We start from the raw sequence: 18482 nt of genomic DNA, 5'->3' as shown, positions 1-18482 counted from the left end.
TTTTTTTTTTTTTTTTTTGAGACACGGTCTTGCTCTGTCGCCCAGGCTGGAGTGCAGTGGTGTGATCATGGCTCACTGACTCAGGTGATCCTTTCCACCTCAGCCTCCCCAGTAGCTGGGGCCACAGGCACATGCCACCACGTCCAGCTAACTTTTTGTATTTTGGGTAGAGATGGGATTTCAGCATGTTGCCAAAGCTAGTCTGAAACTCCTGGGCTCAAGCAATCCACCCACCTCTGCCTCCCAGAGTGCTGGGATTATAGGCATGAGCCACTGCACCAGGCTAGATTATTTCATTTATCCTTATTAAATGTCAAATCTAGGACTGGATATTACTATGTCTCCAAAGCAGAAATGTGCTGCACACAGCCCCCCTTTCACACACACACACACACACAAGCCAGAGTAACCTTTAAAACTGCAGATATGATTTATTCCTTTTCTGCTTAAAATTCCTGAGTCTCCTCCCTGTGCTGAGAACAGAGCCCAACACTTGCTGCTCATAGGATGATCCGTGAACCAAAAGTGTCGTCATCACCTAGTAGCTTGTGAGAAATGCAGAGTCTCAGGCCCTACCCAGACCTTCTGAATCAGAATCTGCATTTTAACAAGGTCACCAAGTTATTTAAATGCACATTAAACTTTAAGAAGCGCCAGCCTATACATTACCTGCCAAAAAGTCAGAGTTGCCGCCAGGCCTTTGCGTCTATGTTGTGCTCTTTCTGGAACCCTTCTCTCTTTCCTCTCCCCTCCCTTCAGGTTTCAGGGTAGACTTGAGTTCTTAGGTTTAGCACTCCTTCCCTGCCCCAAGCCTGGGTATATTGCTGCTCCCATGTATTCCCAACATATTGCTCTTAGCCTCTTAACCTACTGAGAGCATCTGGGACCTAGTGTTGTGATTGGCTGATGGCTCGTCTGTGTCCCCTGACCTGCCTGAAAGCTCCTTGTGGGCATGTATGCTGTGAGGCTGGCACAGTGCCTGACACACAGTAGGTGCTCAATAAGTAGTTAAACTAATTTCTTTTTTCTTTTTTTTTTTTAAGACAAAGTCTCACTCTTGTCCCCCAGGCTGGAGTGTAATGGTGCGATCTCGGCTCACTGCAGCCTCCGCCTCCCGGGTTCAAGCGATTCTCCTGCCTCAGCCTCCTGAGTAGCTGGAATTACAGGCGCCTGCTACTACAGTCAGCTAATTTTTTTTTTTTTAGTAGAGATGGGGGTTTCACCATGCTAGCCAGGCTGGTCTCAAACTCCTGACCTCAGGTGATCTGCCCGCCTTGGCCTCCCAAAGTGCTTGGATTGCAAGCGTGAGCCACTGCACCTGGCCTGTGAACTAATTTCTGTACTGGTTTGAACATGGGCTTTGGGCTCAACCAGGCTAAATCCTGTTTAATCCTAACACTGTTCAATGCCAATCCTGAGAGCCCGTCTGACTCTCAGTTTCCTCATCTGTGAAATGGGAACAAGAGTCCCCACCTCATAGGATTGTTTTCTTTGAATTATTCCATGGAAAGAACCTAGAACTGTGCTTAGCACATAATCAGCATCCAATAAATGTTAGCTGCCGTTGTTATGAACATCATCTTCCAGTCTCCTCATTTGTAATGCAATTCACCTGCCTGAAAAGAGCATTCTTGTTCCTCCACATTCTGGCTGGGTGACCTTGGGCAAGTTACTTAACCTCTGGGTCTCTGGGTCTCAGATTAACACCATCTGCAAAATGGTGACCAAAATCTCCAGGTACCTGTAGTTGTGAGGATACCACAAATCAATGTTTGTCAGTGCCTAGCAGGGCACAGGGATTTGGTAAGCAGTAAGTGGAAAGAAGGAACCAGGTCTATCACCGTGCCTTATACTTAGGTGCTCAGTGACTCTGCCTTCTTGTTGTTTTTTGGTGTTGTTTTCCTGTTAGGGCATTCTTGCTGTGTCTTTTTGTTTTTGTTTTTTATGTGTGTACTTGCTCCATTGGTTTGAGACTGGAACAAAAGTGTATTAAAGTCTTTCAGGATTTGCTTTTCATTCCTCTGCAACCTGAGCTTCTCAGAGAGCCCTTGAGTTCCCTAGGGTGGTGTCTCTCAACTAAATCTGGAGGATTCTGTTTCAAAAGAAGGTAGAAGTGCGGTAACTGCTTAGACTTAATTGGCTTGATAACCAGAGGAGATTGTGATCCCCTGCACTGGTTTCAAATCACATATCAGATGAGATAAAAAGGTCTGGTGTCCAGCTTCTTAGGAGGAGACATTCAGAGCACAGGTTATTGATGAGCAAGCAAGAATGATAATCATACGTACATATAAGGGTTGTGGCTTACTGGTTATTAAATGTTTTCAAATCCATGTTCTTTTTTGAGCTTCACTTCTACCACATGAATCCATCCTAGTAAATGAGGACACAACCCAGCAAAGTTGAAGTTGATTGCCCAGTGCTGCACAGCTGAGGGGAGGGTATAACCCCGGCCTTATTTTGGGACCCCAGGCTCAGTGCTTTCCCTAGCAAATGACAGCCATCGCAGTATTGGTTGTCAAGATGCAGTTTTAAATCTAGTCAAAGAGAAATACAGACCACTACATCCCTTCTGAGAGGTTTGTATCATCTGGGATAGACCCTTCTACCTAAGCAGTGGTTTTGACCCTGACTGCACTTTAGGCTTACCTAGAGCAGTGCTGCTTAAACTTTAACTCAGGGAACTTGCTGAAATGCAGGTTCTGATTCACTAGTTCTAGGGTAGGGCCCGAGATTCTGCATTTCTTTTCTCTTTTGAAATAAAATTTAGGGCGTACCAAGTGCATGCAGCTTTGTTACATGGGTAGATGGGGTAGTGGGGAAGTCTGGGCTTTTAGTGTAACCATTCCCTGAATAGTGTACATTGTATCCAGTAAGTAATTTCTCATCCCTCACCACCTCTACCCTTCAGAGCCTCCAGTGTCTCTTATTCCACACTGTATGTCCCTGTGTACACATTATTTAGTTCCCACTTGCAAGCAAGGACATGCAGTATTTGACATTGTTTCTGAGTTGTTTCACATAAGATAAATGGTCTCCAGTTTCATCCATGTTGCTGCAAAAGACATGATTTTATTTTTTATGGCTGAAGAGTATTCCATTGTGTGTGTGTGTGTGTGTGTACACATTTATACAGTGTCCCAAGTCCTAGATCTCCCTGAAGGCTTAGAAAGAAAAGGTGGGAGGTGCTGCTGGAGAGACACTGGGAGCGGTGGGTGGATGTTCCTCCGTGCCAAGCTAGGATTACTCTCACCTCAGTGTTTAGACAGTGATGTTTTCTTTTGCCTCATTTATTATTTAAGTGGCATAAATACTATATAATCCTCTAAGAAAAGTAGAAAATACAGATACACAAAAAAGGAAAAAAGCTCATCACTAAGACATTTTGCCTCCTAAATATTTTTCCAAAGATAACTTTAAAAAAAGGAATCCTGCCACACAATGTTCTGGCTCCTGCTTTTACTATGTAAATCTAAAGCTTGAACATTCCTACTCAAGAAATGTATCGGCCAGGTGCAGTGACTCACACTTATATCTCAGCACTGTGGGAGGCTGAGGCGGGAGAATTGCTTGAGCCCAGAAGTTTGAGACCAGCCTGGGTAATATGGGGAGATGCTGTATTTACAAAAAATAAAAAAAATTGCAGAGCATGGTGGCATGTGCCTGTGGTCCCAGCTACTTGGGAAGTTGAGGTGGAAGGAACACTTGAGCCCAAGAGGTCAAGGCTGCAATGAACAGTGATTGCACCACTGCACTCCACCCTGGACAACAGAGTGAGACCCTATCTCAAAAAAAGAAAAAAGAAACATGTCATCACTTTCAATGACTATTTAAATGGACATATAATAATTTAATCCATTCCACTAACATTTGACATTTTACTATTGTAAGTAGAGAATTTTTTTTTTTTTTTTTTTGAGATGGAGTCTCCCTTTGTCGCCCAGGATGGAGTACAGCTCCCTGCAACTTCCGCCTCCCCAGTTCAAGCAATTCTCCTGCCTCAGCCTCCCAAGTAGCTGGGATTACAGGCATGTGCCACCACACCTAGCTAATTTTTATTCTTTTAGTGGAGATGGGGTTTCACCATGTAGTCCAGGCTGGTCTTGAACTCCTGACCTCAGGTGATTTGCCCCCCACTTGGCCTCCCAAAGTGCTAGGATTACGGGCATGAGCTACCGCACCCGGCCAGTAGTGAACTATTTTAAATAATGCTGTTGGCGAACACCCTTTCATGTATACATTTTGGCATACCTGACATATTTTTCTTAACATACCTAGAAGCAGAATTACAGAGTCAAAGAGCATGTACTTTTGGGGGACTTTTGGATACAGAGTGCCAGATAAACCTGCAGTAGTGTTCCAGTTTATAATCCCTATAGCCATGTGAAAATACCAAGACAGTGACATTTTAATATCTAAAATAGACAGTGTCATCGGATACAGCCATTAGTTCTAAGTTGAACTTCTGAATTGCTTTTGGTTGCCAACATAAATATTATATTCGAAGATTCTAGCATATTACAAAAATATCCTTTGCTATTTTTCATCTCTTGATCCTTCTAAGATAAATTGGTGTGTGGTTTGTTGATAGTATCTTTGTGTGAGGATTGTTTTTCAAAAATTCAAGGTTGAGGGTTTTTTGTTTTTGTTTTTTTGTTTTTTTTTGAGACGGAGTCTGGCTCTGTCGCCCAGGCTGGAGTGCAGTGGCCGGATCTCGGCTCACTGCAAGCTCCGCCTCCCGGGTTCACGCCATTCTCCTGCCTCAGCCTCACGAGTAGCTGGGACTACAGGCGCCCGCCACCTCGCCCGGCTATTTTATTTTTATTTTATTTTTATTTATTTTTTATTTTTTATTTTTTTGGAGACGGAGTCTGGCTCTGTCGCCCAGGCTGGAGTGCAGCGGCCGGATCTCAGCTCACTGCAAGCTCCGCCTCCCGGGTTCATGCCATTCTCCTGCCTCAGCCTCCCGAGTAGCTGGGACTACAGGCGCCCGCCATCTCGCCCGACTAGTTTTTTGTATTTTGTTTAGTAGAGACGGGGTTTCACCGTGTAGCTCAGGATGGTCTTGATCTCCTGACCTCGTGATCCACCCGTCTCGGCCTCCCAAAGTGCTGGGATTCCAGTTTTATTTTATTTTTTTAGTTTTTTTGTATTTTTTTTAGTAGAGACGGGGTTTCACCGTGTTAGCCAGGATGGTCTCAATCTCCTGACCTCGTGATCCGCCCGTCTCGGCCTCCCAAAGTGCTGGGATTGTTTTGTTTTTTTTAGCAACTTTTGGGTGGCTGTTTTTGCCAGCAATACAGAATTTGCCTTCTTTATATTTTGGTTAACCGGAATTCAGGAACAGAGGGGAATTAGAGGAAAAAAGAGGGCAAGGTTTATTTCTCTCATATGACGCACTTGCATTCTAACCAATGACATATGAGGGTTGGCAAAATGTTCCAAAGAGAAAGGGCCAAAATCTTCAGATGCCTAGTCAGGTGAAGGAGGTCCCCTGACGCAGAGGAAATCAGATGCTGTACCCAGCCTGCAGTTGGTAGGCTTTCCATCACTACTCAGAGAGAAAGAAGAAAAATCGATTTGTTTTTGTATTCAAGCCAACCTGTACTATGAAACCCTCCCCTTTGTACCAGCATGGAATGTCTCTAGAGAGATTTTCAAGGAACTGGTGATAGCAGTTGTCCATGGAGACCTGAAGTGGAAGGAAGATTTATTTTTCATGGCATACCCAATTGTGCTGTTTGGATTATTTACTGTAATTTGCTTTTTCAAAAAATGTTCATGCTAGTTGCTTTTAAAAAGCCTTACTCGCTTATGGTTATGCAAGATGTTAGCATTAGGGGAAACTGGGTGAAGAATGTATGGGAACCCTCTATAGTTTCTGTATAACTGTTCTGCAAATCTGAATTTACTTAAAAATAAAAAGTTCTTTTTTTAAAAAAAAAGGACAGAGGGAAAAAATACTGTCTTCTTATCCTTCCTATCCAAATTGCCCCGTGAGGCAATTTATGTACTAGTCTTGTCATTTCTTTTAAAGATTTTCCTGCTTTCCTAATTCATCTGGCCTCCTGATTGCCAAATACAGTACACCTGTCTTAGCCATGGCACTGTGTTTATGGGGGGGCGGTCAGGCTTTCCTAATGAACATCAGCTGGCAGATACTTGTAAACGTTCACAACAAATCGGAGGAAAAACTCCATGAAGATATTGCTTAAAAGACTTTGACCAAGCTATGTGTCTGCAAAAAGTGTACTGAATTCCGAACTTTTACAAATTCAGAAACTTGTAAAGCCATTTTTTTTCCTCAACTTGTAGTCCAGGTAAAAGTACAGGTCATTCTGCATTTTTGGTGAGCCCCCTCACTTAGTGATCCTGATTCCTATAAAACTGAGTTTCACTGAGAGTCATCTGAGAGTGTGTGTGTGTGTTTGTTGGTCAGTTGGTTGCTTGGTTGGTTGGACGGGGTGTAACTTGATGGATGGGAGGGCTGTGGAGACAGGTGATCAGGAGACTATGGCCAATGTCCAGGTGGGAGGAAATAAGCATCTGAAATGCAACAGCAGTGAAAGGTTAGGGAGAGCAGTCAGATACGGAAACTGACTTGAGTTGGTGATTTAGGCGTGTGGAAGACAAAAGTTCATTGTTCAGACTGCGCAGGAGGAAGAGAATCCGGCAGCTCTTCTAGTTCCTTGCAGGGGTGAAGCGCTATTATTAAGGGAAAGAGATGCAATGGGCCTTTCTTGCCTTTGATTCCCAGGTGCCTGTGCTGCATGCAGATGTTTCCTGAGTCCCCATGCTGTGCCAGGCACTGTTCATGGTGCTGCTCCCACAGAGATCACATTCAAGGGTAGAGGGACATGCAATATCCAAATAAACACATACATATAGTATATGTCAATTAGATAAGTCCATGAGGAGAAATAGATAAGGGACTAGAGAAATGGGTAATGGGAGCCCTGAGGTTGTTTTTTAGATAGAATTGTCAGTGCAGGCTTCTCTGAGGAAGTGATATTTGAGAGACCTGAATGAAATAAGTAGGAGATGTGCCATTGGGCGTGGTAGCTCACACTTGTAATCCCAGCACTTTGGGAGGCCGAGGTGGGCAGATCACCTGAGGTCAGGAGTTGAAGACCAGCCTGGGCAATATGGTGAAACACCATCTCATCTAAAAATAGAAAAATTAGCCTGGTGTGGTCGTGGGCACCCTAGTCCCAGCTACTTGGTAGGCTGAGGCAGGAGAATCACTTATACCTGTGAGGCAGAGGTTGCAGTAACCTGAGATCGTGCCATTGCACTCCAACCTGGGTAACGAGCAAAACTCCATCTCAAAAAAAAGAAAAAAGATGTGCCATGAAGGTGCCTGTGGGAAGGGCATTCCAGCAGAAGGCACAGTAAAGACGAAGGCCCTGAGGGGTGCAGAAGGGTTTGTTGTCAGGACAACAAGGAGGCCCATGTGGCTGAGCTGAGCGAGGAGAGTGGGAGGTGACGGAGGCCAGCACAGTTTTGGAGGAACTTGTAGGAACATCTCTTGGTAACATAGGAGCTTTTGACAGTGTGAACCAGTTGCTATACAGAGAAATGGAATTAATTAAATGTCCTGGAGCTTTATTCCCTGCTAGCTATCCTGAGAGTTACACACTATAAATGGTTAAAAGAACATTGATCCAGAAGCGGGGAAACGTGGCTCCTGTGTGACAGTCTTCCCTTTTGCCCAGGTGTTAATTACTTTGTGGCTTACTCCTGAAAGTGCAGAATTGTTGTCTTGTGGCAGTCTTGGGGGCATTTGGGAGACAACGTTTACGAGGTCTTCAGGCTTCATGGGTCGGAGGGTGGTGACACTGGGTCAATTAAAGCAACAATAAGGTGGTATGACTTGATCTTCCTCAGAGGATCTTCTTCACTTCTCCCCAATCCAACCCTGGCCTCTCTTCTGAGCAGGATTGGATGCCATGGTCTTTACTGCTTTTCTCCCTGATGTATGAAACAAGCACCTTCTATGTGCCTGGGGTCGCGCCAATCAACTTCCACCAGAATGATCCTGTAGAAATCAAGGTAAGCGTGTTCCTGGATTTTTGGAGCCTCTGTGCTAGGCAGCGTGGCTGGAGCACCATGGTGAGCTGCTCATGTCCACCCTGTGGTTGCAGAGAAGAAAGAATAGTGCCAGTTACCCTGGAACTCTGCCTCTCCCTCTCCCTGTGCCTCTGGTTCTTGGTCCCCTCTCCATTTCCGGTTCTTTCTGTGTCTCTCTCCCTGTGTATGCTTTTGTATATGTGCATCTCGGTCTCTTTCTCACTCTCACTTTTGCTCTCAAGTATTCTGTCTGTCATGTATGTGTCCATCTATTTTTGTGCCTTTGTCTTGCTCCACCTGCCTCTTTAGCATCTCTGCCTCCCTTTTTCACCTGCTCCATCTTCTTCTCTGTTACCAGCTTTGTCTGCATAGCTCCTAGTGTCTGCTCATATCGTTCATATATTGTGAGCATCTCTTTTCTTTGGCAGTCAGACTTGTAACTTGCAGGAACAGTCATTAAAATAACTTTTATTTACATGCCAGGCATATGCATGGCTTAGCTCAGGATGTCCCCCGAGGGGCCAATTCTGTATGTTACACAGATTTCCTATTCATTTTACAGATGGGGAAACTGAGGCCTGGGAAGGAAAATTAACACGTTCAAGGTCACATAGTGAGGAAGACATAGAGTTAGTTCAAACCCCATCGCTATTTAGAGGGGATGTGGTCTTTCTCTGTTGCCTAGGCTGGAGTGCAGTGGCATGAGCATAGCTCACTGCAACCTTGACCTCCCAGGCTAAAGCGATCCTTCTGCCTCAGCCTCCCAAGTAACTGGGACTGCAGGTGTGCACCACCATACCTGGCTAATTTTTTTTGTTTTCTTTTAAGTAGAGATGAGGTGTCACTATGTTGCACAGGCTGGTCTTGAACTCCTGGGCTCAAACAGTTCTCATGTTTCAGCCTCCCAAAGTGCTGGGATTATCAGGCATGAGCCACCACACCCAGCCCAAGACCCCATCTCTTAACTACTGCAGTACCTTCTTCCCACTACCTCTGTCAAAAGCTCCCTCCAGAGCAGAGCAGTGGCCTGGAGGTACCAGGGCTGCTCTGGCTTCCAGTCCCACATAGCTGAGTATGTGAGGGTGGACGCCTTGGGTGGGAAGAGAGGGAGTGGGAGGCAACATAAAGGTGGGACACATCTCTCTGTTATGTGCATTCTTTTCTCATTGTCCTGAGTGAGAATGCTAAGAAACACAAAATTGTTAAAACAGACTTTTTGGCCATTTTTCCTCAAGCAATTCATGGAATGTTTAATAGAGGTCCTTAATCCCTTCAGTTTCACATCCAGAAAGCTCTAGAACTCAGTTTTTCCAAGCACATTCGAGGCAAGAACTGACCAGAACTGAACACAGAGCTGTTTATTGACTTTTTTTATCCCACTTGATATGAATATTTTTGCATTTCTCTGCACAAATAGTTATTGAATATGAGGTACTGTCCAGACCCAACTTGGCTATGGTTTGTATACCACATTGCCTTCTAAAATCTAGAAATTTTCTTTTTTTGAGATGGAGTCTTGCTCTGTCACCCAGGCTGGAGTGCAGTGGCATGATCTCGTCTCACTGCAACCTCTGCCTCCCGGGTTCAAGCAATTATCCTGCCTTAGCCTACTGAGTACCTGGGATTGTAGGTGTGTACCACTACGCCCAGCTGATTTTTGCATTTTTAGTAGAGATGGGGTTTCACCATGTTGACCAGGCTGGTCTCAAACTCCTGACCTCAGGTGATCTGCCTGCCTCACCCTCCCAAAATGCTGGGATTACAGGGAATCCGGAAAATTTCTAATCCCAAAAAAGATTTGAAAAAAGATTGTAGACCTGTATTCCAAAAATCTTTTATACTTTCAGGTGGTGTATGAGGAATGGTCAGTAGTTCCTAAATAGTAAAGGTAGCTTCACTCACGTTTGGATTAAAATTTTATTTTTTGTAACATTTTGATGGGTTCTGTTTTGTCTGTGGTTTCCAGAGCTATATTCTGTGTGCTTGTAGCATTTCCTAAACATTCTCCTTCATTGTCTTAAACTTTATTTTTTTATGGCTTTACTATATTTAATTGAAAGAATATATCATGGTTTATTGATCAATTTCCCATTGCAGGGGCTTTGAGTTGAAGTTGTTTTTCATTTTTCCTCTCTTCTCTTCTCTCATTCAGCACTTTGTACCTACTTTGTACCTAGCTCTAAAGCACTGGAGTTACAGAGGTGGCCAAGGCACACGTGATCCTTGTCCTTATAGAGCTTAAATCTTAAATGCTAATGGGAGAAACTGATTTTCAAAAAAACAGGGAAACTAATTAACATTTTATCAGACATGCTATGAAGTAAACAGTTGAAGACTGACAGTCCAGTAGATATTGGGGAGTTCCTTTAGATACCCCTGCTGAAGGAAGGCCTGAGAGGCAAAGGGAGAGCTGAGACCTGAATATGAGGAGAAGCCAGGCGAGCACACAGTAGGGCAGAAAGGAGCAGTGGGTCAAAGCCTGAGGCAGGAGAGAGCTTGACTGACTCGAGGAGCTGAAGGAAGAAGATCACTGTGGTTATAAATAAGGAGTGAACTTCGTTGCTCCTAAAATGCTTTTTTTCCTTATTTGGAGTTATTTCTTTAGGAAAGATGCCCAAAAGTGAAATTACTGTGCCAAGGGATAGTAGCATGTTCAAGAGTCTCACAGTGTATTGTGATTTTCAACTAAATCTGTAATGTAGTCTAAATTGAATGAAATGTGAAATAATTCAGAATTGTGGGCAGTACATTATATAGCGTACTGCTGTCATTTCTGCTAATTCATTTGCCTATTAGATAATATTACCAAGTGTACTAAAGATGGGTGGGTACCAGGAAGGATTATTGGTCATCTTGGTTTCTGCTGGATTCCCATCAGGCTGTGAAGCTTACCAGCTCTCGAACCCAGCTACCTTATGAATACTATTCACTGCCCTTCTGCCAGCCCAGCAAGATAACCTACAAGGCAGAGAATCTGGGTAAGTTCTTCTCCCACACTGCTGTCAACTTGTCCCCAGGGGGAACCCAGCATGATTTTTATAATGATAACAACAGTTAACTTTGCTATATTCTAGACACTGGTCTATATTCTTTGCATACCTGTTAGCTTATTTAAACCTCGTAACAGTCCCGGGGAGACAGTTGCTCTGTTTATTCCCATTTTGCAGGTTAAGTGACTTGTCTTTGTTTATACTGTGGACAAAGGCATCCTCTGTTTTCTTCACAAAACAGCCAAAGTGATCTTTGTTTTGGATCCACAGTCAGTCTTCAGACTTGGAGCATTTGGCTTCTACTTACACCTCCTCTTCTTGATTTCTAGATATCTCCTCTCTGGTGGCTTCATCACCTCCTCTGCTTTAAATGGAAAGGGAGAGTGAGTGCCTCTGCCCTGAATGCAAGCAGAGATGCCACCACAGTTCTTGCTGAACTCTGCAACACTCGTGTCAAATAATATGAGGCACCCAGTGCAGTGTCTGACACAAATATTCCATAACTAGTAGTCATTTTATTCTCATTTAAATAATTCTCCATTTGGCAGGATTTCAGGTGTCGAGGTGTCTATTCATGACACAGTTATTAGTGCTTCCTCTATGACTGTGTTAGGTCCTAGAGATAAAAGCATGGAAAGATGCTCTCCCTGACCTCAAGGAATTTAAGAGACTTTCTTTTCTTACACCTTAGGAAGGAGAAAGGAGAGAACTGGTTCTTGAGCAGGCCCCTGAAAGGGCTGCCTTCTCCATCAGGGCTACCCATGGCTCAGATGTTTCTGGAACCCCTAGCTGACAAATTTATCTACTGCCAGGTATTGGGGGTCCTGGACCAGTTGGAGGCAGGCCTTGGAGCCAGTATAACCAAAATTGGGTAGCACCGTCTCCCCTAATACCAGCTGTGCCGAAGTCTTGCCTTGTAGCATTGAACAGAGATTGGCTTCAGAGCCTGGGCTGGCCTCCACTGACTGCAGTGGTGCAGCTTGTGGCCCTGCCACTTACCATCTGTGGACCAGTGCCTGCCTGCCGTAGCCCTGCTTTCCTCTCCACACCATGCTATCTTCCAGCCACCTTACCTCTCCCCGGGAAGCCTGACCCACTTGGTGCTCCAGGGTCCTGATGTCAGGCCCCTCACAACTGTACCTCCTTTCTCCTAGGAGCTTGTTGTGGACCCTTTGGCAGCCCAAGGCTCTGGAGTTACGCACTCTTAATGTGATCCTGGGTGACCTTAACCTCTCTGAACCTCTGCCAAATCTTCCTAAAGCTGGGGAAAGTTCCTGCCTCATAGAAATGGAGATTTCTGTATACAAGTGTTATCCTGCCATATTGCATCTCATTCTGTCTTTGTAGTGCCTGCCTTCATGGCCTAAGGGCTCTTTGACTGGAGGGATTGTGTCTCACGTTCCTCTCTCTTCTCAGCTTCTAGCCCAGTGCCTGATACATAGTAAGCATTCGATAAGTGTTAGTGTCCTACCTGAGTGGAGCAAGACCATCCTTAATTGCATGACCGTTGGATTGTAAGCCATTTACATCATCATCCTCATCGTCATCATTAGTACCGAGAGGGCTCATCCTATGAGCTGGGCACTGTTGTAAGCATTCCTGTGCCTTAACTTATTCAATTCTCACAGCAACTCTAACTTATTAATTCTCACAATAAGGGGTAGATTCTCTTACTCTCTCCTTATTATAAATAAGGGAAGTGAGGCATAAGGAGGTAAAGTCACTCACTTAGTAAGTGGCAGAACTCCAGGAACTCTGGCTCCAGAATCCATGCCCATAAGTACCACACTGTACAGCAGCTTCTGTGATTCTGATAGTAACTCTGTAAGCTGAGTATTTCATAGTAGAGGGAACAGCGTCCTCAAGGGTTTGAAAGACTTATTCAGGGTCACATGGCCAATAGGTGGAGAAATTGAGATTTTTTAAACTCAGGTTTTTTTTACCCTAAAGCCAGAGTTATTTCTGTTGTCCCAGGCTGCCTTCTCCAGAAAGGTCCATGGGGCTGTCTGAGGGCTGTGCTAATGGTGTCACATTGATGGAGATCCTTGGCAGGTGTTCTGGATAGAACCTCGGACTCTGGGAGGCTCCACATTCATGGCTTACTGCTCATTATTAAAAGGAGTACTTCCATGTATAAAATGAGCCATTTCCCTCATGCCTGTAATCCCAGCACTTTGGGAGGCCAAAGCAGGCTGATCACCTGAGGTCAAGAGTTCAAGACCAGCCTGGCCAATGTACTGAAATACAAAATTGAAAAAAATTCGTAAATCTCTACTAAAAATACAAAAATTAGCTGGGCATGGTGGTGCACACCTGTAATCCCAGCTACTTGGGAGGCTAAGGCAGGACAATCGCTTGAACCCAGGAGGCAGAGGTCGCAGTGAGCCGAGATCGCGCCATTACACTCCAGCCTAAGCAACAGAGCAAGACTCTGTCTCAAAAACAAAACAAAAAAAGAAATAGAAATGAGCCATTTCCTGACCATTATATCCCCTTTCTTGGTTTAAACTTAATTTCTAAATACCAAGAAGCGATTCCACCGTGCTGGCCTGCTGTCCTGCTCCTTTCTGTAGCTCTTTCTCTCCTCAAGCAAGATCCTTGTTGACAGGAGATAATGGGCAGTAGGAAATGTTATAGAGGAAAGAGGCCAGGGGTTTAGCATTACCACCACCCCCTTGTATCACCACAAGCAGGCCTCTGATCCTCAGCTTGTTGTCTTTAAAATGCCATTTCAGCAGTGGACTCTGCATATGTCTTACTCTGTCTTCGCTCTTCACTGGCCAGTCCATCCCTGGGTTTTGCAGGCTCACCTGCATTGCCAGCCTTCCAAAACAGGGTGGAGAGGTGAGGCCTTCATCCAGGCCCTTCCTCACCCTCTCCCTCTCCTGTGCCTCCACACTCGAAGCATCGCTTGCCAGGGCTGCTACTTTGCACAGCACAGTGCTGGCCCCTATGGCAGTGTAGCTCGCGGCCCTGCCATTTACCATCTGTGGGCCGATAACCCCCAACTTCCATCTGTGCCCTGACCTCTCCTCTGCGCGTCAGATCTTGATATCTAAGTGCCCACTTGATATATCCAAACTGAAAATGCCTTCGATGTAAATTTGCTGTTCTTCCTGTTTTCCCACCTAGAACCTGGTTGTAGAAACCTCAGAGTCTTCCTAATATGCACCACCCCTCACTCATGCCTTGTTTACAGTCAGCAATGCTTCCCCTGGATTTCACCTCTTCGGAGCTCCTGTGTACTCTTCTCCACCCTCACCAGCACCTGTTCCAGCCACCAGTGTCGCTCATGCATGACTGACTGCCATTGCTGCTGCCACCCCCCCACACCCCACCGCTCACTGCCAGTTCCTTGCATCCTCTGTTTTCTTCACAAAACAGCCAGAGTGATCTTTCTGGAACCAGACTCAGATAACGTCTTTCTCTACCCGTTAGAAACCTTCATTGGATTTTGTTGCTTTCTAGGTCAAACTGGTCAAGATCAAACTGTGTGTGTCCCACAGGCCCCTGTGGTCTAGCACTGGCCCATCTCTGCAGCTCATCTGAGCTTTCTACACTGTAGCCACACAGGCCTCTCAGGTTCAGTGCCTCCCCCTGTCCCAAAGGGGCCTTTGCACATGCTGTCCTGTCTGGAATATTCTTCCCCCATTTTTAACTTCTCTCTTCCTTTCAAGTATCACTTCCTCAGGGAAGCTGTCCTAGACCCACTCCCTTGTGTCTACAGCAAGTTATATATTCTCATTTTGCTGATTATTCAGCAAAGTCTATCTTCCTGCTAGGCCATGCACTCTATGAGTACGTCTATTCAACTTTGTATCTTTAGGGCCTGGCAGGTAGCCCGTACCCAGTACACGTTCATGGATGAATGAATGACTAGATGACTAGGGAGAGTGCCCTATTGAGCAGATCCACCCTGGAGGAAAAGTGCGAGACCAAGTGCATGTGGAGGTGTTAATTAGTCTTCATCTTGTCCATCAATTGTTGAACAGCTCAGAATGAAAGTACCATGGGGTTTGCTTGATAGTCCCTAACTGCTTAGTGCCTATTAGGGTGACATCTGGCAGCAGGTTACTCTGAGGCAAAAGGCACACAAGGGGTGCCACTTCATTGTGTCAAAAGATGTTTTGGCTAAAAATCTCAGGTGCTGGGTTTCACCCCACTCCCTTCCCTGCTAGAACCAGGAACTGAAGACACAGAGATAAATAGGAAACAGTCTAACAGTAACGAGCTCATAGTCAGGTAGGGGAGTCAGAAACACGACTGTATCAGCACATTGTGCAAAGTAGATCCTTAACACAGGAACAAGTGCTGATGGTAAAAGAGCGTTTGGTGCCTGCCTACTCTGTGCCTGCTACTTTATTGGATTGACTTCCTTTATTTCTCACTGTAACCCTGTGAGGTGGGTACTGTTATTATCCCATTTTACAGATGAGGACATTGAGGCTCAGTGAGGTGGAGTGACTTACCAAGACTGCTAAGGAAGGCAGAGCCATCTCTCCACTGCATAATGCCGCCCTCACACAGAGGGCAGTCAGGGGAGGGAGTGATGGGCTTGTCCTGAGGGGTTAGGAAGGGCTTCCCAGAGAGAATGAAATGAAAACTGGGCTTCCTGGGGAGGCCAGGAGCATGGGGCAGGGAACAGCACTCCCGGAGAAGGAAGCGACTGAGGCCCAGAGGCATAGACGGATGTGGTGCTAGATGAGTGCTGAGCGGTCTGGTAGCACTAGAGCCCAAAGGAGGAGGGTGGCAGGTGGGGGTTAGCTGAGCCAGTTGGGTGTGAACTGATGGGGAAGGGCATTGGCTGCCAGGCTGAGGCACTGCTGAAGTCCTTGGAAGCCCATTTTTGTCCTGCAGTCCTGTGTCTCTGTGACTCTGCTGACCTCAGCAACCTCAGCACTGAAGCTCTGAGCTCGATCTGTCTCTCTTATGGCAGGAGAGGTGCTGAGAGGGGACCGGATTGTCAACACCCCTTTCCAGGTTCTCATGAACAGTGAGAAGAAGTGTGAAGTTCTGTGCAGCCAGTCCAACAAGCCAGTGACCCTGACAGTGGAGCAGAGCCGACTTGTGGCTGAGCGGATCACAGAAGACTACTACGTCCACCTGTAAGTCGCCCTCTACTCCCTGCTGCCTCAGGCTCACACAGGGGAGGGCACTGACGGGAGAGGCAGTTGAGAAGACCTGAGCGGGGCATTCGCTTTCCAGCATTGCTGACAACCTGCCTGTGGCCACCCGGCTGGAGCTCTACTCCAACCGAGACAGCGATGACAAGAAGAAGGAAAAAGACGTACAGTTTGAACACGGCTACCGGCTCGGCTTCACAGATGTCAACAAGGTAGAGTGTCTTTGGTGTGCTCACAGGGCCAGGAGCCACACCTCACGAGTCCCAGGCCACAGAAAAGGTGGCGCTCGGCCACAGCAAGTTTCTCCAGGTGCCCTGGGCATGATGGTCTGTCAGACGTCTGAGTGCTCCGGGCAAGGCCCTGGGAGGTGCTACAGGGAGGTGAAGGCACAGTTCTTAGGACGTCAGGTTCCATTTTCCTAAGATTAAAACAACATAAAAAAAAAAAATGTGGAACTTCATCAATATGTAGGAGAGAGGGTTACATAGTGGTCAAGAGCGTGCAGGCTCCCTGGGTTTGAATCCTGCCTCTCCACTTGCTAGTTGTCTGAGTGACCCTGAGCCTGTGGTTCCTTAGCTGTAAAATACATGCAGCAGCAGTGGCGGGGTAAATTAGCACATCCGTGTGAGCACTTCCCAGCACAGCCCTGGAGACTCAGCTAATAATGTGATGGTTATAGCCCTGATTCTCTTCTCTTTCTTTCTAAACGGAAAGATATTAGTTAGGGAATAAATGACAAAAACATTTCTTTTGAGGTGCAGCCCCTGTCGCCAAAAGTCATCTGTCCTAATTGGGAAGAGAACCGACAGTGGGAGGCTCTAGGTCTCAAGTCCCAGCTGCCTTTCACTGGCTGTTAATGGCAGGGGAGGTCAGAGGGAGCTCCTTTTACACTCAGGTTGTCACAGAGGAGGTGGGTCATGAGAAATTGGTCGGCTTTTGCTGAGTGGAGTTGGGAGTGGCATTCTAGTTGGAGTGGAATGCAGGGTAGGGACTGGTTCATGAGACAGTGGGCGCAGGGGAGGCTGGGTGAACTCATGTGACTTAGATGATTACACCCAGTTCTGTCAGGGTCAGAGGATAGAAGGCCTTGAATGCCAGGCTGAGAGAATTGGGCTTTTGTCTGATAAGTCCCAGGGAGCCCTTGAAGAGCTTCTGAGTAGGGGCGTGATGAGAATAGTGTTGTAGGAAGGTTGGTACAGCCAGGCATGCTGGGCGAGGCGAGGACCCTAATACCTGGAGACTATCCCTAAGTGATGTTCTGTTGTGCTCTTTCTGTTGCTGCATTTCAGATCTACCTGCACAACCACCTCTCATTCATCCTTTACTACCACCGGGAGGACATGGAAGAGGACCAGGAGCACACGTACCGTGTCGTCCGCTTCGAGGTGATTCCCCAGAGCATCAGGCTGGAGGGTGAGTGGGGAGGTGTGGCCGGAGGGGCAGGGCTGGATGGGCCTGGGCTTCTCCACCCAGGGTCTTCGCGCTCTTCTCCCTCCTGAGCTGGCTGATGGGCTCGGGTGAGGCATGTGGGCCCAGCCAAGGTAGGATCACGGTATTCTCATCAGAGAAAGTGGGGTGGGGGGGCAGCTGACAGCAGCAGTGTCACGGGTTGGACACCTTACTAGTTTACCCCTTCCCAGCAACCCCAGGAGGTATGTGGTGATTATAGATGAGGAACTAGAGGCTCAAAAGGGGCTAGTAACTTGGCCAAGACCAAACAGCAAGTTGGGGCTTTGTTGGGCCTCCTCACAAGAACCAGCCAGCTCACCGAAGGTTGAGAACAAGGGGCCAGGGTACCGACAAAGCCCGTAGGCAGCAGGTTTCTTTGTTCCTCTCCCTCTGTGTGAGTGATTGGCATAAACTAAAATTTGCCCAGGGTCAACAAGTGTGCGGGAGTTTCAGAGCCCAGCACAGTACTGATGGGCCTCATAGGAGCTGGTCCGGCTTTGCCTCACTTCTTGGCCCCTGATCACCACAGTGTGCTTTTCAATTAAGCAGCATGCCCAGCCTTTTGACATCGTTGGTGGTATTTGGACTTTTTTTTCCCACTGTGGAACTTAGTGTTCAAACAAAATTAGACCCAGAAGTCCCAAACATAGATCCTGCCCTTCAAGAGCTCTGTAGCGCATCTGCTGCTGGGAGCTTCCCGAGTGCAGTTCTACGTTTGTGTATGTGATGGTTTTGAGGCCACCTGCTCCCCCAGTGGCTCTTCGAGCTTAGAGTCTCCCTGTCTCCTTTTTTTTTTTTTTTGAGACAGAGTCTCTCAGTCGCCCAGGCTGGAGTGCGGTGGTGCGATCTC

General features: G+C 46.5%; 1 protein-coding gene across 2 annotated transcripts in view; it reads left to right on the top strand.

Moving 5' to 3' along the window:
• The window catches only part of TM9SF4 (transmembrane 9 superfamily protein member 4), a 70248-nt gene that overhangs the window by 16411 nt on the left and 35355 nt on the right, over nt 1-18482 (top strand). For both annotated transcript variants that reach the window (XM_011959947.1, XM_011959954.1), the window contains exons 2-6: nt 7939-8052; nt 10949-11048; nt 15997-16165; nt 16266-16395; nt 17473-17596. In XM_011959947.1, the coding sequence (XP_011815337.1) occupies nt 7939-8052; nt 10949-11048; nt 15997-16165; nt 16266-16395; nt 17473-17596 (637 nt within the window). The remainder of the gene's footprint in view (nt 1-7938; nt 8053-10948; nt 11049-15996; nt 16166-16265; nt 16396-17472; nt 17597-18482) is intronic.

This window comes from Colobus angolensis, unplaced genomic scaffold (genome assembly GCF_000951035.1).
Source record: "Colobus angolensis palliatus isolate OR3802 unplaced genomic scaffold, Cang.pa_1.0 Scaffold114, whole genome shotgun sequence".
Lineage (NCBI taxonomy): Eukaryota > Metazoa > Chordata > Mammalia > Primates > Cercopithecidae > Colobus > Colobus angolensis.
The sequence above is the reverse complement of the archived record's forward strand: the minus strand, read 5'-3'. Positions and strand labels throughout refer to the sequence as shown.